The sequence below is a fragment of the Leptonychotes weddellii genome, chromosome 1 (genome assembly GCF_054177405.1).
Source record: "Leptonychotes weddellii isolate Sample4059 chromosome 1, ASM5417740v2, whole genome shotgun sequence".
Taxonomy (NCBI): Eukaryota; Metazoa; Chordata; class Mammalia; order Carnivora; family Phocidae; genus Leptonychotes; species Leptonychotes weddellii.
Window position 1 is genome coordinate 5,254,956 of NC_138369.1, and position 27,318 is coordinate 5,282,273.

Here is a 27,318-nt window from a genome sequence, read left to right on the forward strand (position 1 = left end):
TTTTTTTTTTTAAAGATTTTATTTATTTATTTGAGACAGAGAGAATGAGAGACAGAGAGCATGAGAGGGAGGAGGGTCAGAGGGAGAAGCAGACTCCCTGCCGAGCAGGGAGCCCGATGCGGGACTCGATCCCGGGACTCCAGGATCATGACCTGAGCCAAAGGCAGTCGCTTAACCAACTGAGCCACCCAGGCGCCCACTCTTTTATTCTTCAGATAATGCCTAACTAACACGTACTAATAAGAGCAAACTCTTGGCGGGTGCTGTTCCATATGCTTTGAATATATAGTTCTCAGTTAATCCTCACTCCGGCCCTATGACATAGGGTTTATTTTCCCTTTTCGCAGGTGAGGTGATTTGACTAAGCTGCAGAGCCCTGGTTTCTTTTTTTTTTTTTTTAATTTTTAATTAATTAATTAATTTATTTATTTGAGAGACAGAGGATGAGAGACAGAGAGCATGAGAGGGAGAAGCAGACCCCCCGCCGAGCAGGGAGCCCATGCGGGACTCGATCCCGGGACTCCAGGATCATGACCTGAGCCGAAGGCAGTCGCTTAACCAACTGAGCCACCCAGGCGCCCCCAGAGCCCTGGTTTCTTAATAGAAGGTTGCTCTCTTGGGCTTGAGCTTCCCAACCCCTGGCCCATGGTAATGGTTAACAAAATCCTATCAACTGAATGAGATGTGATGCCCCTCGGAGGTTTGGAAACTTCGAGAAACTTTACAGATCATTAATCTCTAATGTCAACCGGTAGGGCATTTTGGCTGGGGGTTGGGAGGGGGTGGCGGTGTGATTTTTTTCTGAAATGCAGGACTTCCTTGGAGATGCCCACTCTCCCGTGGAATCCCTGCTGCTCCGCTCAACTGGGCAGTGGCTCCCCCCTCCATTTCTCCGACTGGCTGGCTGGGGCCTGAGATTACTCGGGGGCATTGCAAAGTCAAAGAATGAAGGCAATGTGAGATTAATTAAAATAAAAACCCACAGGGCTTTGGGGGAGTCCAGCAGTCGGCCAATTGAGGCATGAGAGGCTTGCTTCCAGAGCCCCCTTGTTTCTCAGGTGCCCCTCATTTCTCAAGGGTGGCCCCAGATGTTTCTCTTGTGGGTTCTCTTGTGTGCTTTGGGACCCCCAGAGCAGGACTTCTGCCTGCTCAGTAACCTGCCTGAGGTTATTCTTTTTTTTTTTTTTTTAAAGATTTTATTTATTTATTTGACAGAGAGAGACACAGTGAGAGAGGAAACACAAGCAGGGGGAGTGGGAGAGGGAGAAGCAGGCTTCCCGCTGAGCAGGGAGTCCGATGCGGGGCTCGATCCCAGGACCTTGGGATCATGACCTGAGCCGAAGGCAGACGCTTAACGACTGAGCCACCCAGGCGCCCCTGCCTGAGGTTATTCTTAACCTTTGCTTCTCTCCTGGAGCCCTGCCCATCATCCCTGCCCCACTCACTCATAGAGGTCATGGGGGTGAGCTCCCGGGGGTCCCCACTGCACCCCACTCCGTCATTGACTGCCATTCTTAACCTGCTTAGAGTAGAACCTCTCAACTTCAGCGCTCTTAATATTTGGGGTTAGATAGGTCTTGGTTGTTGGGGGGGCTGTCCTGTGTATTGTGAGAAGTTGAGCTGCATCCCTGGTCTCTCCCCCCAACAACATCTTGTAGCACTGCCTCTCTCCAAGTCATGACAATCGAAAGTGTCTCTGGACATTGCTAGCTGTCCCTAGTTGAAAACAACTGCACTGAGGGAGATAACCTTTCCTTCGTCCAGGGCACTTCCCCACCTGGGTCTCCCTGCTCTCTTCTCTGTACTCGGATCTCCATCTGCCCCGGAGCCTTTCCCTTTCCAGCCTACAAACATTCAGTACTCCCTGAACCCCATTGCCCACCACCCATCTCCAGCCTTCCCCTGCCCAGCCTCCCTGGTGGGCCCTAACCACCCTCCTTCTCCCCTCTCACCCACTGCACTGCCCACAGCATCTGGCTTGTGTCTCCCATCGCTTTGCTTTGCCCATGGCTCTTGTGAAGGTAATCCCTCACCTCCTGAGTGCGTCTCCTGTCCCCTCACCCCAGCTGACCTCTCTGGGTCTGCTACTCTCTACTCCCCCCTCCCTGGGGGGCGGGCAGGAACGCACAGTCTCTTGCAGAGTTTTCACCGGCACCTGGCTCCTTTCCACCTTCTCTGCTCCCTTCCTGGGCTCGGATGTTAGCTCTCTCTCCATCGAGGGCCAATCCCTACTGCCATCCACTCTCAGCCCAGTTTTGAATTTACATAGTCAAACTCCTTCATCTAGAACAGGGGCCAGCAAACTATAGCCCATAGGCCGGCTCCTGCCTGCCCGCGTGGGTTTTATAAATAAAAATAAAATAAAATAAAAAAATAAATAAATAAATAAATAAATCTTCTAAAAAAAAGAATACGTACATTGGCTTACCATAAACCCTATTTATGGTTTTTTAATTAAAATGACAAGTAATGCACGCTCATTGCAAAAAATTTGCAAAACCCTGGAGAGGAAAAAACAGAAGTCCCCTTGCAACACTCTTATCACTCAAATCATCCCATTTCTATTCTGGGAGGTGACTGTGCTATCAGTTTGTGTCTTAATTGTATGTGGGTGCGTGCGCAGAGTTATGTGAATTTTAACCCATGCATAGAGTTCTGTGACTGTCCCCACAACTGGGATGTGGAACAGTACCATCACCCCAGTTCCCTCCAGGCATCCCTTTATGGTTATGCTCTCTCCATCCCCAAACCTAGCAACACTGATCTGTTCTTCATTGTTTTCTCTGTAGACTTTAAAACATATCTTATAATTGAATTAATATTCTTTTTAAAAAAGATTTTATTTATTTGAGAGAGAGAGAGAGAGCGCGAGCATGAGCGGTGGGAAGGGCAGAGGGAGAGGGAGAAGCAGGCTCCTCACTGAGCATAGAGCCCAAGGCGGGGCTCGATCTCAGGACCCTGAGATCATGACCTGAGCCGAAGTCAGTCGCTTAACTGACTGAGCCACCCAGGCGCCCCAATTGAATTAATATTCTTAACGTTTGACATTTTAAATTTAAGCCCTCATAAGATTTGCTCACAGATTTCCTATTTGTGAATTTGCCTCGTGGCTAAAATTAATTTGTAACTCTAAAGTCAGTACTCAGTGCACTTTGGTGGTTCTTCTGGACCTGCGTAGAGCATCAATCAGGTCACCTGGGTCTCTGAACCGGCCGGTTCCCAGCTGAGGTCAGGCGTGGTGGAGTTGCGTGTTTTATCTCTGGGACGGTGGATTCACGCAAGCCTCAAAGATGAAAGCAAGTGTCTCCTTTGACGATGTACGTAGTGCCGCGTTTCCCACATTTTCATGCTTTTCGCTGGTGATTTTGCTGTTTGAAAAGGCCTCGCCCATCGTGTTGACGGGCTGTTCGTGTAAGTGCGAAGAATAAATGCAGGAGAGTTGTGATGTGCCTCACAGAGAGAATACGTGGGGGGATAAGCTTTGCTCAGGCCCGAGCTCAAGTGTCTGGTGCTGTTGGCTGTGATCCAAAGTTAATGAATCAACACTGTCTATCAAATAAGGTGTATTTAAACAGAAACGTACATAAAACAAGGTTATGGATTAATCAATTGACAAAAACATTGTGGCCAGAGGCTTGCAGGAACCTAACCTTGTATTTCCCCAGGGACAACGGCGCAGTGTTTGCTAAGCCCGTGTTCCAAGGGGACTCCAGAGACGGTCAAACTAATGAGAATGGGCTGGAGGTGGTGTCCTGTCACTGTGCTTTAAAGTTTGTGATTTGGGGTTACCAGGGCCTGTGTAGAATCTTGTGGAACACATCTGCCCCTCTGGTCCTATTTTTATCTGTGCAGAAATCCTTGGTTACGTCTTGGAAAGTTCATGAGATGGCACCAGACTGCTGGCCCTTGTTTCAAGGAGGGGTCTCCTGTGTTCTGTTGATCCTGGTGTCAGGGGGGTGCTCCAGTGGCTTTGGGGGTTTTAGAAAGAGATCGTGTTTCCAGCACAGCAAGATTTGCTGTGCCGTGTTGCCAGATGCAGACTGGATACCAAATGCAGACTGGATATGCCTTCCAGTTGGAGTTCAAGGCAGACTCATGAGGATTAAAATTTGAGTTCCCATCTGGGTTTTTCTTCCAATTCCAGAAGGGTGTGGTGTCACATCGGGTCTGTATGGTAGCTTCTGTTGTGTGTTCGGGAACAGCGGCCCGTTAGTGGGAGATTCTCGCTTCTTTCCTGTGCCTTTGTGGGAATGTGGAAAACATAGGTACTTTCCGAAAACTGTGTTTGCTAATCGTATGCAAAAAGGTAGTGCTTGGACACAGAGGGAGAGAGAGAGTGCAGCTACCCCTGTTTTCCTGCAGGCCTTCTATGATTTCTTGTTGCCAATCTGTTTCCAAAGATGTATCCTGTTTCCTTGCAGAAGATCAGAAAGGGGAGGAGTTCTGAGATGTTCCTTCCTAATTACATGTGGTTGCATTGTATCAAAGCCACCTGCTACTTTATTATTATTATTATTTTTTAAACAAAGTGCCTTTTGGTCTTGTAAGACTTCTTTTGGTTTTCTTTCCTGTGTCTTCTGTGGCACTATCTGTCCCCATCTAGAAAAGTGAGGAGGTAGAATCCCCAAGGGGCATGGAAGCTTCTTATGATCCTGTGGTTTGATGTATGATGCCCGTAGGATTGCAAAGCTATGAGTGCAGGAATTAGCCTAGATGTTCTGGAGCCTTCAGGCTTGTAGAAAGTGGTGTCGGGATGGGCATGGACCTTTGGTCCTCTCCACGTTCATTAGTGACTGCTCCTCACTTCTCCTTCCCCTCCTCCACCTCCCTGGGTCCCACGTCCCATTGATGGTAATTCCCTAGTGTCTCTGTGGCCTCACCTCTCTCCTTGTACCCGCTCCCACGATGGGCCCCCTTTCTTCTCAGCCAGTGTGTGCCCTATTCAATACTGTCTCTCCTCTGCTGCCACAGGGATTTTTCTTCTTCCTACTTGGGTCCTTCCACAGCTGCCAGCCAAACCCCTTCCCCTGGCACGTGAGATCCTGCTCTCAGTGTAGGCTGGAGAAGGGCTTGATATGTGTTTGTCCAGAGCAAAAAACAACATCCCGTAGCCCCCACCCCTGCCAGTTCATACATGGGAGCCACGTGGGAGATAGAGCTTTTGGGGGAGGTAATTAAGGTTAAATGAGGTCAGAAGAGTAGAGCCCTAATTTGATAGGGTTGGTGGCCTTCTAAGGACAGGAGGAGAGAGATCCCTTTCTTCCTGCCTGGGCGCACCAAGGAAAGACCACGTGAGGACAGGGAAAAGGCAGAGTCTGCAGGCTAGGAAGAGAGCCCTCCCCACAAAGGGACCGAGCTGGCTACCTTGATCTCAGACTCCCAGCCTCCAGAACTGTGAGAAATAAATTTCTGTGGCTTACGTTGCCCAATCGGTGGTATTTTCTTATGGCAGCCCTAGCTGACTAAGATGAGAACTGGGATCGGAATCGGCTCTGAAACCTAGCCGAGAGGGACACTGGCAGATAAAATGGGTGTGGGTCCAGCTTTCTTTGAAATTGCTGGGGCTGGGGGCGCGGCCCACCATGTTCTCTCTAGCAACAGTCAACAACAATCACCAGCCCCCAGAGAAGGCATCTGATGGTATTGATCCTGGGGCGAAGTGCTCAGTGGAGCGGGTGGGACAGAAGAAAGGGGACAGACAGGTGGGGGGTGTCCCCGGCTGGAGAGGTGGGCCAGGATGGGTAGATGGTATGTCTGTCCTACTTGAGTCCCCACCACATCCCTTGGGGAACCTTGTGTAGAATGCAGATTCTTGGTTCTGGCTCCTGGACATACTGATTTGTTTGGTCTAGAGCCGGGCCTGGGAATCTGCATTCTCCCCGGCCGTGATTCCGATGCTGGCCTTGCACAGAGCACACTGTGGGGAACCCTCTGTGATGGGTAAGGGCACCTGTGTGTGATGGGCTGGATTATGTCCCTCTCCCCCAAATTCATGGGTTGAGGCCCTACCCACCCAGGACCGCAGAGTGTGACTATATTTGGAGATCGGGTCTTGAAAGAGGTGATCAAGCTTTAGGACGAACGCCTCACAGTGGGTGCTAATCCAATGTGCCTGGTGTCCTCATAAGAAGAGGAGATCAGGACACAGACTTGTGCGTGCACAGAGGGTCTACTTCGTGAGGACATAGGGAGAAGCTGGTTGTTTATAAGCCTCAGAAGAAACCAGCTCTGCTGACACCTTGTGCTTGGACTCCTGGATGCCAGGACCGTGAGAAATTAATGTGTGGTGGGTAAGCCCCCTGGCCAGCGGGTCTGCGTTATGGCAGCCCGAGCAAACTAGTATACGGGGCTCAGGTCACGGCTCTCTCATCTTTGCTGTGTGGCCTTGAGGAGGACACAGTCCTCTCTGAGCTTCCGTCACGTTCCTTTTCTAGAAAATCTGTCTGGGCAACACGTGCTCAGTGTTTTGTCTGTGTCCCAGCCTTGCGCACCCCCACCCCTCAGGGCATTTGCCACCCCTCTGTGTCCAGCAATTTCCAGTGGAGCCCGACTCACGTGCTCATGGCTGATGGGGCTTTCTGTGGTCTCCCTCGGAAAGCCTGTTTTTGAGAGCTTATCTTCCCCGGTCTGAGGAATTCGCAGGTCTCACCCCGGCCTTTTGATGTCCCTGCCTTGTGGACATCACAGGTCAGGCATCTGCCTTCTCCCGGGGAGGGAGAACCGGCAGGGATTTCAGTTCTATCTTTCCTGGGGCTTTCTTCAACTTCCACATCTCCCACAGCCCCTCGTTGGCTCTTGGTTTGTTCAGGAGATCTCCTTGGTGCATCCTCCAAGACTGTGAGAAGTTTCTAGAAGGATGATGGTCTGGATGGCAAATGTCCCATCAGGGCTCTCTTTCCCTTCTGGTCCTCTGCTTACACAATTTTCTTCTCCATCCTGCGTGTATGATGATGGGCCACTGTTGTTACCTGCATCCTCTGTTCCTGAGCATCCGAGCCCCCAAGCACCCACCTCGGGGCCCCTGACCCCTGTGGCTGGCCACTGTGGAGGCAGAGGGGCCTTCCCGTCTACTCCTCCTTCCAGCTGGGCTCAAGAACCACCTTCCTGGGGCGCCTGGGTGGCTCAGTCAGTTAAGTGTCTGCCTTTGGCTCAGGTCATGATCTCAGGGTCCTGGGATCGAGCCCCATGTTGGGCTCCATGTTCCACGAGGAGCCTGCTTCTTCCTCTCCCTCTGCCTGCCGCTCCCCCTGCTTGTGCTCTCTCTCTCCCTCCTGCCCCCCCCCGCCCCGTCTCTGTCAAATAAATAAATGAAATCTTAAAAAAAAAAAAAAAAGAACTACCTTCCTCAGGTCTCCTCTCTGGGCTGCTTCTTCTCTCACTGGGATTTTTACCAGGAATTTGCAGGAAAATACTACAATGCTTTAGTCCCCCCCGCCTCTGGTCCACCCGTAAACCTCCCTGAGTTGCATGTGTGAACCTATCTGCAGCAGACTTCCAGAACAAGAATCTCTGGGCCCAGAGGCATTTGTGTTTATAAAATTGCCCCTGAGTCTTGGTGGTTTCATCACTCCCCCTTCAACCCCACGTGGTCGGGATAGGTCCCCCAGGCCTCTTGAGGTCCCTTAGATCTTGTCTGAGCTGGCTTCTCTAGGATATTTATTCGGTTCCCTGTTAACTCCAGCCTCCTCTGCCTGTGTGCACCTGCTCCCCCCCCGCCCCCGCCGTGGGGCCAGGAAAATGGAAGCCCAGAGAGGTTAAATTACTCACCTGAGGTCACACAGCTGCCAGTCGGCAAAGCTGAGATTTGCACCTGGGGCCATCAGGCCTCTGGTCTGTGGGGCGCATTGCTTTAGCGCACTCTGACGGCAGTTTGTCGCAGTTAGCTCGGTGTCTCTATGAGCTGGAAGCCTTCCACCTTACCCATCTTGATAGTCCCCATGCCTGGCATGATGCCTGGTGCACCGGGATGCTCAGCAAACGTTGGATGAATGAATAAAGGAGTGATTCCCATGTGGCTGACTTGCCGGTCCTGGAACCCACATTAGAACCCTGGGGTCTTGATTCTCCCTGCCACATGCCCCGGCTCCCCCATTTCTCCTTCTCGGAGGAAGCCAGTTTTAAGAGCTAGTCTTTCAGGCAGGTGGAGAACCTTCAGGATGTCTGATACCACAGTGTGCCCCGTTCTCCTTTCCGAAGGTGATAATACATCTAGGAATTGGTTCCGTGAGCTCAGCGCAGGGCATTGACATGGCTGCATGGCCACATTCCAGTTCTCATCGGTTCTTCATAGCTTCTTTATCACGCTGCTGCCACTGTTCACAGCGAGGAAACGGAGGCAGAGATGGAGGAGGTGGCTCAGGATGACCACAACTGGCAGGTGCTGCGGTAGAAAGCCAGATCTGCTGGGTTTCTAGCGCGGCCCGGAACTGGCATGTGTGGTGGCCGGACGCCTAAACCCAAGGCTCGTTGGCACCGGACTCCTGAATTTCGGGGTGTTAAGGCTGGTAGGAATGCAGAGAACACGTGGCCCCAGACTAGGTCACCAGGGAGCATTTGAAGAATGTGGAGTATATTCATGATCGAACGCAGAATGTCTAAAACTCTCAGCATTGGAAAGCACTCTCAGAACCTTCTAGATACCCTCTTCCCGGCCCCTCCACACTTCTTGCCTGCTTTCACGGTGGAGAGACAATCAGGGAGAAGGGACACTTTCCAAGACGGCTCCCGTGTTAAGTCCTCTTGCCTGGAAAGTCCTCAGATCCCTCCGGCTGGGTAGGAAGTTCTAGTCCAGCACCGTCCAAAAGAACGTGTTGCTCTGAGGGAGATGTTCTGTGTGTGGGCTGTTCAACATGGTGGCCGTTGTCCACATGGGGCTCTCGAAGCTGTGGCCAGGCTGACTGAATCTTTACTTTTATTTTACTTTAGTTCATTTAAATACTAAAAAAGTCAGTGTTGGATTCTGTTGCCGGAAAACCCTTTGGTACGTTTGGGACAAGCCGGGGAATTGCGCTGCAGAGTTAGCATCTGAATTAAGACCTGCTGCATGGCATTTTGAAAGCTTACTGTGAAAAAAAAATCCTGTAGAGTATCTCATCAATAATTTTTTAAGTTTAGCTTACATGTTGAAGTGAAATTTTTGAATACATTGCATTAATTAAAATGTATTTAATTTCATCTGTTTTTTTTTTAAGATTTTATTTATTTATTTGACAGAGAGAAACAAAGCGAGAGAGGGAACACAGGCGGGGGGAGTGGGAGAGGGAGAAGCAGGCTCCTCGCTGAGCAGGGAGGTGGATGCGGGGCTTGATCCCAGGACCCCGGGATCATGACCTGAGCCGAAGGCAGACGCCCAACGACTGAGCCACCCAGGCGCCCCTCATCTGTTTTTTTTTTTATAAAGATTTTATTTATTTATTTGAGAGAGAGACTGAGGGCACGAGCAGGGGGAGCGGCAGAGGGAGAGGCAGCCTCCTCGCTGAGCAGGGAGGCGGTTGCAGGGCTCGATCCCAGGACCCGGGGATCATGACCTGAGCTGAAGGCAGACCCTTAACCGACTGAGCTACCCCGGTGACCCTCATTTCATCTGTTTCTTTTTACCTTTTTAGAGAAAATTTAAAATGCCATATGTGGGTCATATTATATTTCTGTTGGATGGTAGTGCTCTAGACCCTACACAACCTGGCCACCCACGGTGATGAGCTGTAGCTTGCCATTGCCCTTGACCTTCCAGTGAAGTAGGCAGAACTAAATAATTCTTTTTTTTTTTAAGATTTTATTTATTTATTTGACAGAGAGAGACACAGTGAGAGCGGGATCACAAGCAGGGGGAGTGGGAAAGGGAGAAGCAGGCTTCCCGCAGAGCAGGGAGCCCAATGCGGGGCTCGATCCCAGGACCCTGAGATCAGGACCTGAGCCGAAGGCAGTAGCTTAAGGACTGAGCCACCCAGGCGCCCCAGAACTAAATAATTCTTAATGCACCATTTGTGTAGGTGTTGGTCCTAGGGCCACCTCCTTCAGGAAGCCTTCCTTCATTGTCCCAAACCAAGTCAAATAGCTCATTTCTGTGATCTCTTCTGGCCGCTGAAGCTCTCCTTGAAGGCATCCTTTTTTTTTTTTTTTTAAAGATTTTATTTATTTGATAGAGAGAGACACAGTGAGAGAGGGAACACAAGCAGGGGGAGTGAGAGAGGGAGAAGCAGGCCTCCCGCCAAGCAGGGAGCCCGACATGGGGCTCGATCCCAGGACTCCGGGATCATGACCTGAGCTGAAGGCAGACGCCCAACGACTGAGCCACACAGGCGCCCCGGCATCCTCTTGGTTATATTTTAAGTTGATTTAGGTAGTTGATAGCGACTAACTAGTCTGAGAGATCCAGGAATCTGGATCTGTCCTAATCCCTGTGGCACTTCCATCCTTGGAACAATGTTGGGCACGGAGCAGGGCCTCCTCAAATATTTGCTGAAGGAGTGAACAAAGGAAATGATCTTTAACAAGATTTCTCTGGGTTAGGGGGCGCCTGAGTGGCTCAGTCGTTAAGCGTCTGCCTTCGGCTCTGGTCATGATCCCAGGGTCCTGGGATCGAGCCCCGCATCGGGCTCCCTGCTCGGCAGGGAGTTTGCTTCTCCCTCTCCCACTCCCCCTGCTTGTGTTCCCTCTCTCGCTTTGTCTCTCTCTGTCAAATAAATAAATAAAATCTTTAAAAAAAATAAAAAAAAAAAAAGATTTCTCTGGGTTGTCACAGCAGGAAAACTGTTTCACTGTTTCCTGATATTTGTCACATGTACCCGCTTCTTCATTAGGCATGTTTTTGAAGGAACAAAGATGGTAAAACTGTAACATAGTTACAGCATAGACTTTGTGTGTAATTGCAAGGTTGCAAACTTCGTGCCACCACTTAAAACTCAAGCCTGGGTGAGTCTCGATTTGCTTGTCACACAAATGGGCATGAAAATGCACCTCCTCCGGGGATTATTTTTAGAATTCAGTGAGCCAGAGAGTGGGCCAGGTACTTTATATAGTAAGTGCTCAGAAAACACAGTAGCCCCCCCTTATCTGCCGGGGATGTGTTCCAAGAGCCCCAGTGGATGCGTGAAACCATGATAGTCCTGAGCCCCACAGATGCTCTGTTTATTTTCTATACTCACATACCCATGTTATGTGACTAACGGGTGTGTAGCGTACACAGCTTGGATGGGCTGGACAAAGGGATGATTCACATACCGGGCGAAACAGGATGGCGTGAGATTTCATCAAGCTCCTCAGAATCGTGGGCAATTCAAAACTTATGAATTGTTTATTTCAGGAATTTTCCATTTAATATTTTCTGACTGCAGTTGACCATGGGTAACCGAACCTACGGATAACAGGGGACTACTGTATTAGCAGTCGCTGGATCCCCCAATGCCCCTGCTCCTCATTGTCCTTCTCTCCCAGCTCTCCCCGTGTATAGAGGGCTGGCTAGCCAGGTACCACCTATTAAGTACCTGAAGCATTCTTCGGTTCCCACCCAGAGGTATTAAAAGCCAGCAGAAGGCCCTATATTTATTTCTGGCACCATTTCTAACATCCTCGGGGTATTTTCTGTCCCGACAGTAAGTTGCTCTATTGTTTAATAGATAGGGACACACACAGCTTTAATGAGTTGAGTGAGATTCATTGGAGACTTTAAAAAAGCAGTTCTTTATTGTTCCCTACTATTATAGTCATTTAATTTTTTATAACAACTTTACTGAGCTATGATTCAATACCATACAATTCACCTATTTAAAGTTTACAATTCAGTGGCTCTTACTTCATTCACCGAGTTGTGCAAGCATCACTACAGTTCATTTTAGAACATTTTTGGTGCTCCAAAGAGAAACCCCATCCTCGTTAGCTGTCCCTCCTCATTCCTTCCTCTCCAGCCCCTGGGAACCACTAATCTACTTTCTGTCTCTGTAGGTTTGCCTCTTCTGGACATTCCGTGTAAATGGAATCATAGCACATGTGGTCTTTTGTGACTGGCTTCTTTCACTGAGCATCAGGTTTTCAGGCTACGTCCACGTTGTTGCCCATATCAGAGCTTCATTCCTTCTTATGGCTGAATCGTATTTCATTGTATGGATATGCCACATCTTGTTTATCCATTCATTGGCTGATGGACGTTGGGCTGTCTCCACTTCTTGACTATTATGAATAATGCTCCAGGGGACATTTGTATACACGCATACGTCGTTTTATTGCACTCCACTTGATCATGCTTTGCAGGTACTGCGCTTTTTACAAGTTGAAGGTTTGTGGCAAGCCTGCGTTGAGCAAGTCTATCTGCCCCATTTTTCCAAAGCATTTGCTCACTTCGTGTGTCCATGTCATTTTTGCTAATTCTCACAATATTTCAGACTTTTTCATTATATTGGTTTGGTGATCGGTGATTGGTGATTATGACTCACCAAAAGCTCAGATGATCATTAGCATTTTTTAGCAGTGAATTGTTTTTTAATTAAGGGGCGTACATTTTTTTAAGTCATAATGCTATTGCACACTTCATAGACTATAGTATAATGTGAATACAACTTTTTTCTTTTTTTAGAGGGGGAGGGAGGGGCAGAGGGAGAGTGAGAGAGAATCTTTTTTTTTTGGTCAAGTTCAAAATCAGATGAGTTTATTTTATTTTTTAAAGATTTTATTTATTTGAGAGAGAGAGCGAGTGAGCAAGCGAGCAAGCAAGCACACACAAGCAGGGGGAGCAGCAGGCAGAGGGAGAGGGAGAAGCAGGCTCCCCAGCGAAGAGGGAGCCTGACGTGGGACTCAGTCCCAGCACCCTGGGATCATGACCTGAGCTGAAGACAGACGCTCAACTAACTGAACCACCCAGGCGCACCACGGGAGAGAGAGAATCTTAAGCAGCCTCCATGCCCAGCATGAGCCTGACGTGGGACTTAATCTTATGAGCCTGAGTCATGACCCCAGCCGAAATCAAGAGTCGGATGCCTAACCGACTGACTCACCCAGGTTCCCCAAATATAACCTTTTTTTTTTAAAGCTTTTATTTATTTATTTGACAGAGAGACAGCAAGAGAGGGAACACAAACAGGGGGAGCGGGGAGAGGGAGAAGCAGGCTCCCCACTGAGCAGGGAGCCCGACGAGGGGCTCGATCCCAGGACCCTGGGCTCATGACCTGAGCCGAAGGCAGGCGCTTGACGACTGAGCCACCCAGGCGCCCCTGTCATTTTTTTAAAAAGATTTTATTGATTTATTTGACAGAGAGAGAGCAAGAGCAGGAACACAAGCAGCAGGAGTGGGAGAGGGAGAAGCAGGCTTCCTGCCGAGCAGGGTGCCCGATGTGGGACTCGATCCCAGGACCCTGGGATCATGACCTGAGCCGAAGGCAGACGCTTGACGACTGAGCCACCCAGGCGCCCTAAAAATGATTTTTTTTTTTTGGCAGAGAGAGAGACAGCAAGAGAGGGAACACAAGCAGGGGGAGTGGGAGCGGGAGAAGCAGGCTTCCCGCTGAGCAGGGAGCCCGACGAGGGGCTCGATCCCAGGACCCTGGGATCATGACCTGAGCTGAAGGCGGATGTTTAATGACTGAGCCATTCAGGTGCCCTGGGGTTTTTTTTTTTTTTTAAGATTTTATTTATTTGAGAGAGAGAGAGCAAATGAGCGGGGAGAGAGGCAGAGGGATAGGGAGAAGCTGAATCCCCACTGAGCAGGGAGCCCAACGTGGGGCTCGATCCCAGGACCCTGGGATCATGACCTGAGCCGAAGGCAGACGCTTGACGACTGAGCCACCCAGGTGCCCCTGTCATTTTTTTTAAAAAGATTTTATTGATTTATTTGACAGAGAGAGAGAGAGCGAGAGCAGGAACACAAGCAGGGGGAGCGGGGAGAGGGAGAAGCAGGCTCCCCACTGAGCAGGGAGCCCGACGAGGGGCTTGATCCCAGGACCCCGGGATCATGACCTGAGCCGAAGGCAGACACTTGACGACTGAGCCGCCCAGGCGCCCCCAAATATAACTTTTTTATGCACTGGGGAAACCAAGAAATTCATTCGATGCATTTTATCGAGATGCTTGCTTTATTGCAGTGGTCTGGAACCGAACATGCAGTACCTCCAAGGAATGCCTGTACAAGTTTCTGTGTGGTTGTGTTTTCATTTCTCTTGGATATCTACCTAGGAGTGGAATTGCTGGGTCACGTAGTAACTCTTTGCTTAATGGTTTGAAGAATCGGCAGACTTTCCCACAGCAGCGGCATCATTTCATGTTCCCACCAGTGAAGTACGAGGGTTCCAATTGCTCTGCATCCTTGACAACACTTGTTATCGTCCCTCTCTGACTTCAGCCATCCTCATGGGAGTGAAGTGGTGTCTCACTGTGGCTTGGATTTGCATTTCCCTGGTGTTCAACAGTTGAATGAACGTTCATCCCTGGTTTTGGTCCTGCCACAGCCTGGGGAGGATGGTGGGCAGGTGTTTTTGGTTCCTGCACCGTAAAATTTTAGGGCGTGCGTGTGAAACACAGGATGAGGTTCAGGTTTGAGGAGCCCAAACCTATGCCGTAAGTTGCCAGAGAAAAGGCAGAGCACCCGGCTAAATTTGAATTTCCTATAAACAACAGTTTCTTTTTCTTTCTTTTTTTTTTTTTAAAGATTTTATTTATTTATTTGAGAGAGAGAATGAGAGACAGAGAGCATGAGAGGGAGGAGGGTCAGAGGGAGAAGCAGACTCCCTGCCGAGCAGGGAGCCCGATGCGGGACTCAGTCCCGGGACTCCAGGATCATGACCTGAGCCGAAGGCAGTCGCTTAACCAACTGAGCCACCCAGGCGCCCTAAACAACAGTTTCTAAGGATAAGTATGCTCCAAACATTGCAGGGGATGTAGTTATCCTAAAGAAATACTTGTTGCTTATCTGAAATTGAAATTTAACTGGGCATCCTGCATTTTTATTCGTCAGATCTGGCACCCCTGCCGGCCGCTGGTCGGGTGGGGACAGGGCTTGTGGGAGACGTCAGAGGCGCCGTACCTGGGGCGACCTCTGTATGTGGACGTTTGGATGTGACTGCAGCTGGGAGCTGTGTGCGGGGCTCGAACCGGTGTCCTCATCCCAACTTCCTAGCTAGTAGATGAGTTTGTGCGTGTATTTTCCCTTGATTTAGCCTAATCTGCACAGAACGTGACTAAGGAACATTGCAACTTTACTCCCCCAGTTGTTTGCTTTGCTTTGGGGTGTGTGTGTGTGTGTGTGTTTCTTTCTTCCTAATTTGTGCTTCTTTTGCGAGTTGTTCTCAGGGTAGATTTTTAAGAGGATTTTCTACTATTCTTTAGAATAATCTATTTGCCTCAAAGATACTGGGGGACCGGTTAGTGTCTTAGAATATAGTAAGTAGAGATTGTATACTGAGCCTTATATTCCAGGTGTTGAGGTGTGTGTGTGTGTGTTTTGGCAAGGAGAAACTGTCTCAAGAGTTTGATTCCGATGAATGTTAACTCGAGTTTAAGGGGCACAAGGAGAAGGAAGAGCTTCTAATAGATATATGGGAGAAAGGAAATCAGAGAAGGCTGCCTGGAAGAGGTGGCGTTTGAGCTGGATCTTGAAGGGTGATAGGCTGGATTTAGAAACGCAGAGCTAAGGCATAAAGGAGCTTTGAGAGCCGACAGAGCTAGGGCTGCCCTGTCCAGTACAGTAGCCACTAGCTGCATGTGTCCATTTCCATTTAAATTAACTAAAGTAAAATTAAAAATTCAGTTCCTCAGCCTTTTTTTTTTTTTTTTTAAAGATTTTATTTATTTATTCGACAGAGAGAGACACAGCGAGAGAGGGAACACAAGCAGGGGGAGTGGGAGAGGGAGAAGCAGGCTTCCCGCCGAGCAGGGAGCCTGACACGGGGCTCGATCACAGGACCCTGTGATCAGGACCTGAGCCGAAGGCAGATGCTCAATGACTGAGCCATCCAGGCGCCCACTCTGTGTTCAGTTTAAATGACCCGTTTTTGTTTTTATTGGAACTCAGAGCAGATATAGAACATTGGTATCAGTGCTGAAAGTTCTGTTGGACAGCATTGGACTAGGACAAGGGTTACCAACTGCAGCCCCAGGAATGAAACTCCAGGCCACCACCTGTTTTTGTAAATAAAGTTTTATTGGAACACAGCCACATCCACTCATTCACATACTGTCTCCGCCTGCTTTGGAGCTACGATGTCAGAGTGGAGTAGTTTCTACCCAGACCGTCTGACCGTGAAGCCGAACGTATTTACTGTCTGAGCTGGGGAAGTGAAGGCACAGAGCCCCGAGATGATTGTGATATGTTCGGGAGAAATAAACCACAGCAAGATAGCTGGCGTTAATTGAGCACCTACTGTGTGCTGGGCACTGCTTGCATGCCTGTTACCCCACTCACTGCTTCCCATAGGTCATGTTACAAGGGGAGGACACTGAGCCTTGGAGGTGTGTGAGTGGTGGGCAGCCTCTTCAGCATGGTGCAGGGGAGTGAGCGAGGGGGGAGCCCTGAGGGCTGGGAGGGAGAAGTGCAGGGTCATGGGGAGCCAGGGAGGGTGCTTGAGCCCGGGAAGGACCACCTTCAGGAGATGGGCATGCAGGGTGTTTGTGCGGGGGAGATCAGGTAACAGGGAACAAGGAAGGCAGGTTGGGAAGGAGAGACCTCGAAGTAGGAGAATTGACAAAACAAATTCAGCTCTCCTTGCCCCATTTTGATGCGGGCACCTTTATCCTCCTAAAGCCAAGTCTTTTGAAGATCTCCAGTGTTGACTCACCAGGCACAGCTCCCCTTTCCCTTCTGCACCTGCTGCCTTACTCAATCCCGTGTAGTCCCAAGGTCTCCACTGCATGATAATTCGATGCAGTGGTTCTCAGGCTGCCCACAGGTCCCACCAAAGGAGTTATGTTCTTTGCCTTCTGGAAGTGATGACTTAGGCACAGACACTGTAGAGAAAACCACTCATCGTCAGGGCTCGCTAATTTGCAGGGACCCAGGCAGAGTGAAAACGTGGGGCCCCTTGCTCAAAAATGATTAAGGATTTCAAGATGGATGGAAGAACATTGAGCCAAGGGTTGGGCCCTCCTGAGTGAGCCCCACGACTCAGGTTGCACACCCGCGAAGCTGGGCCTGCCGCTAATTTTTTTTTTTTTAAAGATTTTATTTATTTATTTGACAGAGAGAGACACAGCGAGAGCGGGAACTCAAGCAGGGGGAGTGGGAGAGGGAGAAGCAGGCTTCCCGCCGAGCAGGGAGCCCGATGCGGGGCTCGATCCCAGGACCCCGGGATCACGACCTGAGCCGAAGGCAGACGCTTCACGACTGAGCCACCCAGGCGCCCCCAGCTGGGCCTGCCACTAATTCTTATAACCCATCCATGGCATGTTTGCTCACCTGTCTTGCTTTCTGCTTGTTTTCACTTCTAGTGTGCCCTGGCATGGATATCCGGAACAACCTCACGCGGTTGCATGAGCTGGCCAACTGCTCGGTCATTGAAGGACATCTGCAGATACTGCTGATGTTCAAAACGAGGCCCGAGGATTTCCGAGACCTCAGCTTCCCCAAACTCATCATGATCACTGATTACTTGCTGCTCTTCCGGGTCTATGGGCTGGAGAGCCTGAAGGACCTGTTCCCCAACCTCACGGTCATCCGGGGCTCGCGTCTCTTCTTCAACTATGCACTGGTCATCTTCGAGATGGTGCACCTGAAGGAGCTTGGCCTCTACAGCTTGATGAACATTACCCGGGGCTCCGTCCGCATTGAGAAGAACAATGAGCTCTGCTACCTGGCCACCATCGACTGGTCGCGCATCCTGGATTCCGTGGAGGATAATTACATTGTGCTGAACAAAGATGACAACGAGGAGTGTGGGGACATTTGTCCAGGCACCGCAAAGGGCAAGACCAACTGCCCTGCCACTGTCATCAACGGGCAGTTTGTCGAGCGGTGTTGGACTCACAGCCACTGTCAGAAAGGTATGCTGGGGTACACAGGGCTTTCGGCTGCTTCTCACGCCTCGTTCTTTAGCGAGGAGCTGGAGGCCTTCCCTAGACCAGGGGGTGGCACATTTTTTTCTGCAGAGGCTCTGGTAGTAAATACTTTCGACTTTGCAGGCTGTGTGGTCTCCTGTTAGAACCCCTCAGCACGGCCATGGCAACACATCAACACGTGGGCATGGCTGTGTTTCAATAAAACTTTATTGACAAGACAAGTTGTGGGCCAGGTTTTGCCAACTCCTGTGCTAGACAGTTGAATGTTCCTCTTGCTTGGGAGGGGGTGGGGGCAGACGAGCGTGGACTTCGTTGTGGGAAAAAAAAAAAAAAAAAAGTTTATCTCTTGTCTGATTATAGAAGTAAGATTGCTCAGGGTAGACGTTTGGGGAAAGAAATCGATAAAGGAAACACAACAGCAGCCCTTATTCCACAGTTAGTGGGAGTACTTCCTTCTCGTGGTTCTGTTGTGTCTTTTTATTTATTTATTTATTTATTTATTTTTAAAGATTTTATTTATTTATTTGACAGAGAGAGACACAGCGAGAGAGGGAACACGAGCAGGGGAAGTGGGAGAGAGAGAGAAGCAGGCTTCCCGCAGAGCAGGGAGCCCGATGCGGGGCTCGATCCCAGGACCCTGGGATCATGACCTGAGCCGAAGGCAGTCGCTTAACCAACTGAGCCACCCAGGCGCCCCTGTTGTGTCTTTATTTACTTACCTTTCCCTGTCTTTGGGCATTTAGGTGATTTCCAGTTTTTCTAAAGAGAAGGATGAACATTTTGGGGTCAGAGCTTTATCAAGCATTTGTTTCTTTGGGCCTTGCTTTTCCAGAAGTGAAATTTCTGGGCCAAAGGCTCTTGATACCAGTTGCCAAATGACTTTCCGGAAATGTTGTACCGATGGGCACCCCTCCTAGCACCGGCCGAGAGGGAACACCTTGGCCAGCTTTGAGTGTTGCTCGAAACATTGTTCATAATTTACTGCAGGGAGGAGCCGAGGTGTTGTAACTGTATTTGCATTTCTTTGATTGCTATCGGGGTTGAGCCTTTTAAAACATGTTTATTTATCATTTGGGTTTTCTCTTCCTGTTCATATCCTCTGTTCGTTTATCTTTTAGTACTTTAGTGGTTTTCGAAGTACTAGTCTACGTGAGGTTTTCATAGATGAAGACTATTGACTCTTTGGCCAAATTTTTTTTTTTTTTTTTAAGATTTTATTTATTGATTCGACAGAGAGAGACAGCGAGAGCGGGAACACAAGCAGGGGGAGTGGGAGAGGGAGAAGCAGGCTTCCCGCGGAGCAGGGAGCCCGATGTGGGGCTCGATCCCAGGGCCCTGGGATCATGACCTGAGCTGAAGCAGACGCTTAACGACTGAGCCACCCAGGCACCCTGGCCAGATGGGTTTTCAGGCCTTTTTGTTCAGTGGTGAAAATGCTCTGGATCGCCGGCTGTTGCCAGAGAAGCTTCAGATGTTTATGGAGTCCAGAGTGGGATCTTTGCATGCCTCTCATGTTGTTAGGTTATGTTTAGAAAGTCCTTTTCCATCCACAAAATGATTTTTTCCCCAAATTCCCTATTTTAATTATCATTAAAAAAGATTCATCTGGGACATTTGGAATCTATCGGTGTGCATGATTCAAAGGGATGTCCCTCCCCCACCTCCCCAATAACTTGTTGGGGTCTCACTGCTGTTTATTGCAGAAATTCACTCCTTTGGCTTTGATTTGGGGTCTGTTTCTGAATAGCCATCAATATGTTCCTGTACCAGGCCTGCTACTGTTCTAATCACTATAGTTTTATAATGTTTTTGTAACCAGGAAGGCATGCTCCAAACACACACCCGTTACTTTTTTATTGTTTCGACTCTTTCATACATCGTGAAATTCCCTGGGAAGAGTTAGTGAGCATGAGATCGAGGTGGGAGAAAGTGATGGGGGTGGGGGTGGGGGTTGCTTAATGGTTGTATCACAAAAGATACAAGGGAAGGGAGAAAGGAGGGTTTTCTCGCCTGAGCCCAAAGCTGTCGGGAAGCCACACAAGGTGAGTCCTGAGTAGAATCCATGGAATTGTCCATGAGAAGCCATCGGAGCCCTGGGGAGGGACCCTTCCGAGGCACAGGTGTTGGGTTGTAGGGTAGCAGAAGGTGAGAGTGGAGGCCACACGTCTTCTGAGAGGTTGGGCAGTGAAGGGAAAGAGAGCCTCGTTGTTTGAGGATGGGGGAGGGTTCGATAATTATTATATTGTGGAGCAATCTTGGGGACGTCGGTAGGTCAGTGACAGAGAGAGAAGCTAAATCACAAAGTTGGGGCAAAGTCTCAGCAGAAGTAGAACGACTGCCTGTGGGTTTGGAATTTCGGAGAACAGGGAAGTTTCTGAGGTGGGGGTGGGCGGCAGGTAAGGGTGAATACGCCGGGAGCAATGGCTTTGAGGGGGGGTTGGCATCCACGGTGGCGAGGCCAGAAGAGGATGTCTAGGATCTACGTCAGAGGCCACACGGCTACAGGGGAGCACTGTCATTCTCATGTTGGAGACCAGAGAAGTTACTTAACTTACCTAAGGCCACACAGCTAATGAAAGACAGCTGGGGTTCGTGCCAAGTCTGAGACACAAAAAAGGCATATTTTTTTGAGGGGGGGGTGGTTGTCCCCTCTGTTTAGAAACAGTTAAGCCACTTGTAGTTGGGGCACCAGGGAAACAAGGAACACGCTTTTATTATTCCTGTGCTGAGGTCTCCAAATTTAGGTGCTTGTTTGAAATGCTCCAGGCTCTTGTGTCTTGTGATATAATTTAAGACATTCCTCTGTGGATTTATTTCTGTACACATTTTAGTCAAAATATCCAGAACGGTATTATCTGCAGAAATGTCCCTGGTGTGAGCAGTTTTTTGTGTTTTTTTGTTTGTTTTTTGTTTTTTTCCCTAATCTTTTGCTTTTGAGAACAGACTTGTTTTTTCAGCACGGGCCTTTTGTCAGAGGGGAAGGTGTGGCTCTGTACATATTGCTGTGACCGACACCTGCTGAGGTACCTGGTTCCTGGCATCTGGCTTGGTCGTCACCTGCTCCTGGTGTGTGATCAGTGCCGAGGTCCCCTAGGCGAAGCATTGTCCTGTCCTAGGAGTAGCTGGTGAAATGAGTGTTCTTTGAACCAGCGCCCCTGTCTGCTGAGTACCACTCCGCTCTTGCCTTTTCTTTTCCCCTCAGTTTCTTTTATTGTGGGAAAATACACATAATATAAAACTTACCATCTTAAGTTTTTTTTTTTAAAGATCTGATATTTTTACTTATTATTATTTTTTAAAGTAAGCTTGATGCCCAACGCGGGGCTCCAACTCACGACCCCGAGATCAACAGTCACACGCATGCTCTACCATGTCAGCCAGCCAGGTGCCCTGCCATCTTAAATATATTTAAGTGCGTAGCCCAGCGGCACGAAGCACACTCACACTGTCCTGCAGCCACGCCCACCCTCCGTCTCCAGAACTTTCCATTTCCCCCAAACTGAGACTCTGTCCCCATGAAGCACGGACTCCCTGCCCCCTGCCCCCTGGCTCCCACCCTCTACCTCCTGTCTGTGGATGGGACTCTCCTCGGGTCCTCATAGAAGTAGAATACTACAGTATTTGGACTTCTGTCACTGGCTTATTTCGCTGAGTCTGATGTCTTCAAGGTTCATCTGTGTTGTGTGTGTGTCGGAACTCTCCCTTCTTCAGGCTGACTGGTATTCCATTGTGTGGACGAACCACATTTACTTATCATCATCCATGGATGGGCACGTGGGTTCCTACCACATTTTAGCTACTGTGAATAAGGCTGCCGCGGACGTGGCTTTTTAAATGCTTATGTTACCTTGTGACCCTGGCTTTTGAAGGCTTATTTAATGTGCTGTGAGACTCGAGCACAAAAACAGACCCAAATGAACCTTTATAGGGGATGCTCCCCTGTCTTAGGTGACGGACACTGGCCTATGAAAAACTGTCAACTCGTTTAGTTCTCTAGAATCCTCCCAAACACTTCCTGGAGGGCCCAGAGCCATTGTCTTTTTCTTGCATGATTGTCAGGCTTTGGAAGCTTTTGGGGTCTGGCCAGTGTTTGGGATGAAAGTGTTGGATTGTTCTCTGGACCCAGTTTATGCATTCTCTACAGTGTGCCCTCTTCTACCTGTTCTCAAAACAATGACGTTTTAAGCAGAGAAAGCAAAGGAAGATTAAAGGAAGGTCAAGGTAATTAAAAGGGAAAAAAAAAATCACTGTAGTGTGCGGCTGGAGGTGCTTCCTCTCTGTCGCCCTGCCCGTGGATTTGGGGTGCAAATACCAGGAGAGGCCAAATGCGAGGGGGCCTTGGATGGGCAGAGTGCAGATGGAGTTTATGCAGGCTGGGTCACGAATTACCTTTATTGAGAGCCTACTATGTGTCGGGCATTGGGGTCCTTGGGGCCGCAGGGTGGGAACCAGCCCCCCGCCTCCTCGGAGAGGACCTTCTGGTGGCAAATACTGACCTTGAATATGTGACGACACACTTGTTAGGAGAGTTACAGGAGAGGGCTCTGTGGGTGGGAGCACGGGTCGAAGCCCCAAACTTGCCTTCAGGGTCCGAGAATATCTCCCCTCCCCCAAACTGGTGTGTCATGAAGACCCCGAAGGTCGGCCTCACTGACCCTTTCCCAGGTGGTTACAAGAACTACTTGGAGTCCTGTTTTGCTCTTCACTGGTCATGAGCCGGTTCAAGCCTCTGTCTCCTGATCCAAAAGATGGGGACAATGATGGGACCTGCTTGTCAGAGTTGCAGGTTGAGAGGAGGTGCGGTGGTGTAGGGGGTGCATTTAGCGCTGTGCCTGGCACTCCGTGAGTGTTCTGGAAGCTTCCTGGGAGCACCATAGCTGCGCTCCGCTTCTGAGCAGACCCTCCTGCCAGGGTTTGGCTTTGGCTCTGATTTTGGGCTTGGGGCAGGCAGAGGAGAGCCCACTGCCCGACCCACTGATGAGGGGGGCAGGGTGTTGGACCCACAGCACTGGAGGGAAGACCACTCTGCTCACCTGGGGCCTTGAGATGCTCCGGAGACCCCCAGCTCTGGGCTTTTGGGGGCATCAGAAGCCACAGAGCTTGCTTGACCAGCTGCTCTAGCCAAACCCACTGGCATTTTTTTTTTTTTCTTGGCGGCCACCCCAGCTGCTCGCTGCCAGTCAGAGGGGTGGGTGAGGCCGGGGCCCACAGGGTGCCAGGAAACTGCCCACGACGCCACATAGGACATCGGCGAGAGAGTAGGCGCAGGAGGCCGAGGAGGCCGGTCTCTCCTCCCCGGGTTTGGACTTCCTTCCATCTTTGTTTCAGGTTCTCTCAACGTTGGGGTGCTCTCTCTAGATTAAATATTAACTATTTAATTCCGCCTTTGGTATTTTAATGATCAGAACCTTCTTGGTAGCCAACGCACTGTTCTAAGCGCTTGGCTGATGATGCTGCATTGAGCCCCCCGCAATTCCTTCTCACGGACGAGGCCACGGAGGCCCCCCCAGAGGGTACGCCGCTTGCCCTGGATCACACGGCTAGCGAACATTGGAGATGGGATTCCAGCTGGGGACCCAGGTGTTGGAGCCCAGAATTTGAGCTATTAAGCATTGTGCTCTCCTGCACTCCAGGTGGAGAGCTGGGGAAGTACGGAAGACAAAGAAATGGAGGGGTGGGGGAAGTCCCTGGAATTCTAGCCTGCCAACATTCTGGCTGCCTTTTCTTACGGCTCTTTTCATCCCCCCTTACACTAGCTGCCTCCTCCATCAGGCTAGGATTTCTTGAAGACAGGGACTGTGGCATTTATCGCTGTGGCCCCAGCACCTATCAGGTAGAAAAGCAATGGCATCTTTGACCACTCAGGCCTAGCCAGTGTTTACTGAGCACCTACTAAGTGCTAAGCATTTGGCAGTGACAGCCCAGGAGAGGATACGATTCCCATTTTACAGAAGGGGAAACACTGAGGCCAGAGGAGTAATTCAGAAACTTACTCTTGGAGACCTTGCTGGGAAATGGCTTGACCTCAGGCTTGTCGGGTGCCCTTGACCAGAGGTCAGCAAACTGACCCGCGGGGCAAATCTGACCCATCAAGTGATTTTTGTGTGGCCCGTGAGCTAAGAATGCATTTTATATTTTAAAAAGTTGTGTGTGTGTGTGTGTGTGTAAATCTAAAGGATAATATTTTATGAGAGGTGAAAATGCTATGAAATTAACATTTCAGTGTCCCCAAATAAAGTTTCCTTGGAACACGGCCAAGCGCGCTCATATGTGCATTTACCTAACGCCCGTGGCTGTGGTTGGTGCTGTGAATAGTTGCAACAGAGACTGTATAGCTCTTCGCAGAAAAAACTGTGCCGACCTTTGGTCTTGGCTATGCACCTTATAAAGATGAGGGGGCGCATTGGGGGGTGGAGGCTGGTTTCGCTGGAAATCGGGAGCATCCTAGCATCCGGCCAACGTGGTCACCTTGCCCCTTGCTGGCACCGAGGGGCACTGCAAGGTATGGCATGCCATCCTTACCTTCCCTTACATCAGAAGCTCTTATTTGGTTGGGGAGTCAAAAGCAGGAGTGAATTAACCATCCAGGGCAGCCCAGCTGGCAGGAGATGTCACGAGGCAGGTAGGCGCCCCCCCCTTCCCGTTCCCCTCAAGTGAGTCATCAGATTGGTGGTTCAAGACATGTCTGTGAGCCAGAGCACCTGGAAATCATGATGTTCTCTAGATAATATCGCTGCAGAATATTGATAAATTAAATTCCTTTGAGGTTTTGTCACTGTGGTCCCTGCAGAAAACAGGGAAGTCTAACACATGCACACGGGTATTGAATAATAGTAATAAAAGATGGTAGATCGTGTAGCATGAGGGGCCATTTGAATTTGTCACCCATATTCCTTTTTGTTTTTGCCAACAATCTTTTTTTGTTTAAAAGATTTTATTTATTTATTTGACAGAGAGAGAGACAGCAAGAGAGGGAACACAAGCAGGGGGAGTGGGAGAGGGAGAAGCAGGCTTCCTGCTGAGCAGGGAGCCCGATGGCGGGGCTCCATCCCAGGACCCTGGGATCATGACCTGAGCCGAAGGCAGTCGCCCAACCAACCGAGCCACCCAGGTGCCCCTTTGCCAACAATCTTAAAAAAATCAAGGAGAGGACTAAAAGCACCAAACTGGGGGGGGGGGAGGGCAAGCAACAATCCAGGGTCATGGTAATTTCCTTATCATGGAGATGATTGGAATTTTTAAAAGGAACTTCTGGTTTTGGAGATGACTGGATTTTGTGTAGCAGGAAAGAGCACGTGCTCCCGGTCCTGCCCAGGCTCGATGGATGACAAGTTGCCGTTGACATTTGTGGAAGGAGAGTGGTGGTTCCAGATTGGAGTGGTTTGGTTCGGCTGGCCAGTGACGCTTAGAAAGAGGGGAAGAAGGAAAGGTGTTCCAGATGGGTGGGATGGCAATGACGAAAAACATAGATGCCTTTTGTGGGCAAGAGTAAGGAGGCTGCCTCATGCTGTGAAGAGCCTCAGGCCATCATGTGCTTTGGCTGCCAGATGTTTTCCTGTGGCCCAAGGGAGAGGTCATAAAGATTACTTTGGGGCTGTATTCCGGGTGGCCTGTTGCACTGATAGTGAGTGAACAGCTGTGCCGAGCCAGGCATGTTGCTGGGACCCCAAAGTCCTTGCTGAGTTGGAGAAAAAGTGAAAGACGTTCACTCTAAGGTAATAAGCTAGGTGGGCAGAAAGTGTTGGGGTAGGCTCCAGGATGCTGAGGGAAGAAGGTAGACCAGTTGACTGCATGGTTCCCTGGCATCTTGGGGACAGTACTGTCCAAATCTTCAGTAGTGAAGATTCAGACTTAAGTTTGGACAAGTGCCCGGCTTCCTGGAGAGGGCTTAAGGGATTCCAATTAACTACTTTTTCGCCTAGAGAAGTAAATTGGCCCAATCCTTTGGAAGAAGGTGGTGTAGAGTTAAATACATAATCATGGAGAGGTGGCTGTCTGGTAACTTGGTAACTGGTCTGACAAGTTTTTCTTTTATTCCCTCCTCCTTGGCGAAATTCATTGACCAGTTATTTCCCACCGTGTCACCAGGCCTTTTGTCAGAATTAAAATCTGTTCTTTGTGACTGAACACCTGAAATGCCCCAGGGAGGTCCCGGGGACCTCAGGTCCTGTTGGGCTTGGAAGCCAGCACCATGTGGTCGTCCTCCTCTCTCCACACACCTGTCCCTGATAGAATGTTTGCTTTCCCAGCGAAGAGTTTCAAAATTGTATCTTCTCTCTTCTCCTGCTCCCCGTTTCCCCCCTCTCTCTGTCTCTCTCTCAGGCTTGGAGGGCGTTTGTGCTAGCTCAGGCTTAGAGATAAATAATGTTAAATAGGATACAAAAAAAAAAAAAAAAAAGAAAGAAAAACCCATTGCTTTCCTCTGGGGCCCCATTGTCTGTCATGGGTGGGGCCATATGGGTAGCAGTAATTGGGCTAATTTCCTCCAATTCTAAGTTTGGGAAGTGACCCAAGATCTCCCAACCCAGCCTCAAGCCACGGGACACGGAGGCACGGGATGGAGCATGGATCAGTCGGCGCTGGGGGGCATCTGGTAGATAAAAGCCCACAATCGTCTAGTGCCTGGAGGGTTTTGGGTAGAGGGTCCTTTGACCTTTTCCTTATAGAAGTTTCTTTGCTTCTTTTTTTGTTTCATCAAGGAGGGTCTTGGGTGTTTAATGACCCCAGGCTTGCTGGCTGCCGTCTAGAGAGGGAGGTTCGTTGATGGGCTTTTTCTAGAGTGTTTCCAAGTGCTTTGCCTAGGAGAAGCGGTTCTCTTTGGAAGATCTGATAAGGACAGGGTTTCAAGTGCCGACATCTAGTCACACGGGCACGAGTGTGCATAGCAGCCGTGTTGCTAATCGACCACCTGCAGCCCTGATCCATGGGCAGATGGGAGTCCTGCCACAGGCTGTCTTGTTGGTGGTGTGGAAGCTAAAGGCTTTCACCTTTGCAAAGAAACTGCGGGCTATCACAGCAGGGGATATGCAAAAGCAAGACAGGCTTCATAGGAAGCATTCCAGATTTCCCTTCTTTAAAACTGGGAATGAATCATTGAACACTACATCAAAAACTAATGATGTACTATACAGTGGCTAACTGAGCATAATTAAAAAAAAGCTAAAAAAAGCCATCAAAAGGAATGAGATCTTGCCATTTGCAACGACGTGGATGGAACTGGAGGGTATTATGTTGAGTGAAATAAGTCAAACAGAGAAAGACATGTATCATATGATCTCACTGATATGAGGAATTCTTAATTGTAGGAAACAAACTGAGGGTTGCTGGAGTGGGGGGTGGGGTGGG

At 49.5% G+C, this 27,318-nt stretch overlaps 1 protein-coding gene and 1 long non-coding RNA gene across 5 annotated transcripts in view; both read left to right on the forward strand.

Moving 5' to 3' along the window:
• Positions 1 to 27,318, forward strand: part of INSR (insulin receptor) — a 117,180-nt gene that overhangs the window by 1,995 nt on the left and 87,867 nt on the right. For all 4 annotated transcript variants that reach the window (XM_081812151.1, XM_081812154.1, XM_081812161.1 and 1 more), the window contains exon 2: positions 17,407 to 17,958. In XM_081812151.1, the coding sequence (XP_081668277.1) occupies positions 17,407 to 17,958 (552 nt within the window). The remainder of the gene's footprint in view (positions 1 to 17,406; positions 17,959 to 27,318) is intronic.
• Positions 17,966 to 25,650, forward strand: LOC145720220 (uncharacterized). Its single transcript, XR_014143075.1, has 2 exons — positions 17,966 to 18,431; positions 18,664 to 25,650. It is a non-coding gene; the product is annotated as an uncharacterized LOC145720220 (long non-coding RNA).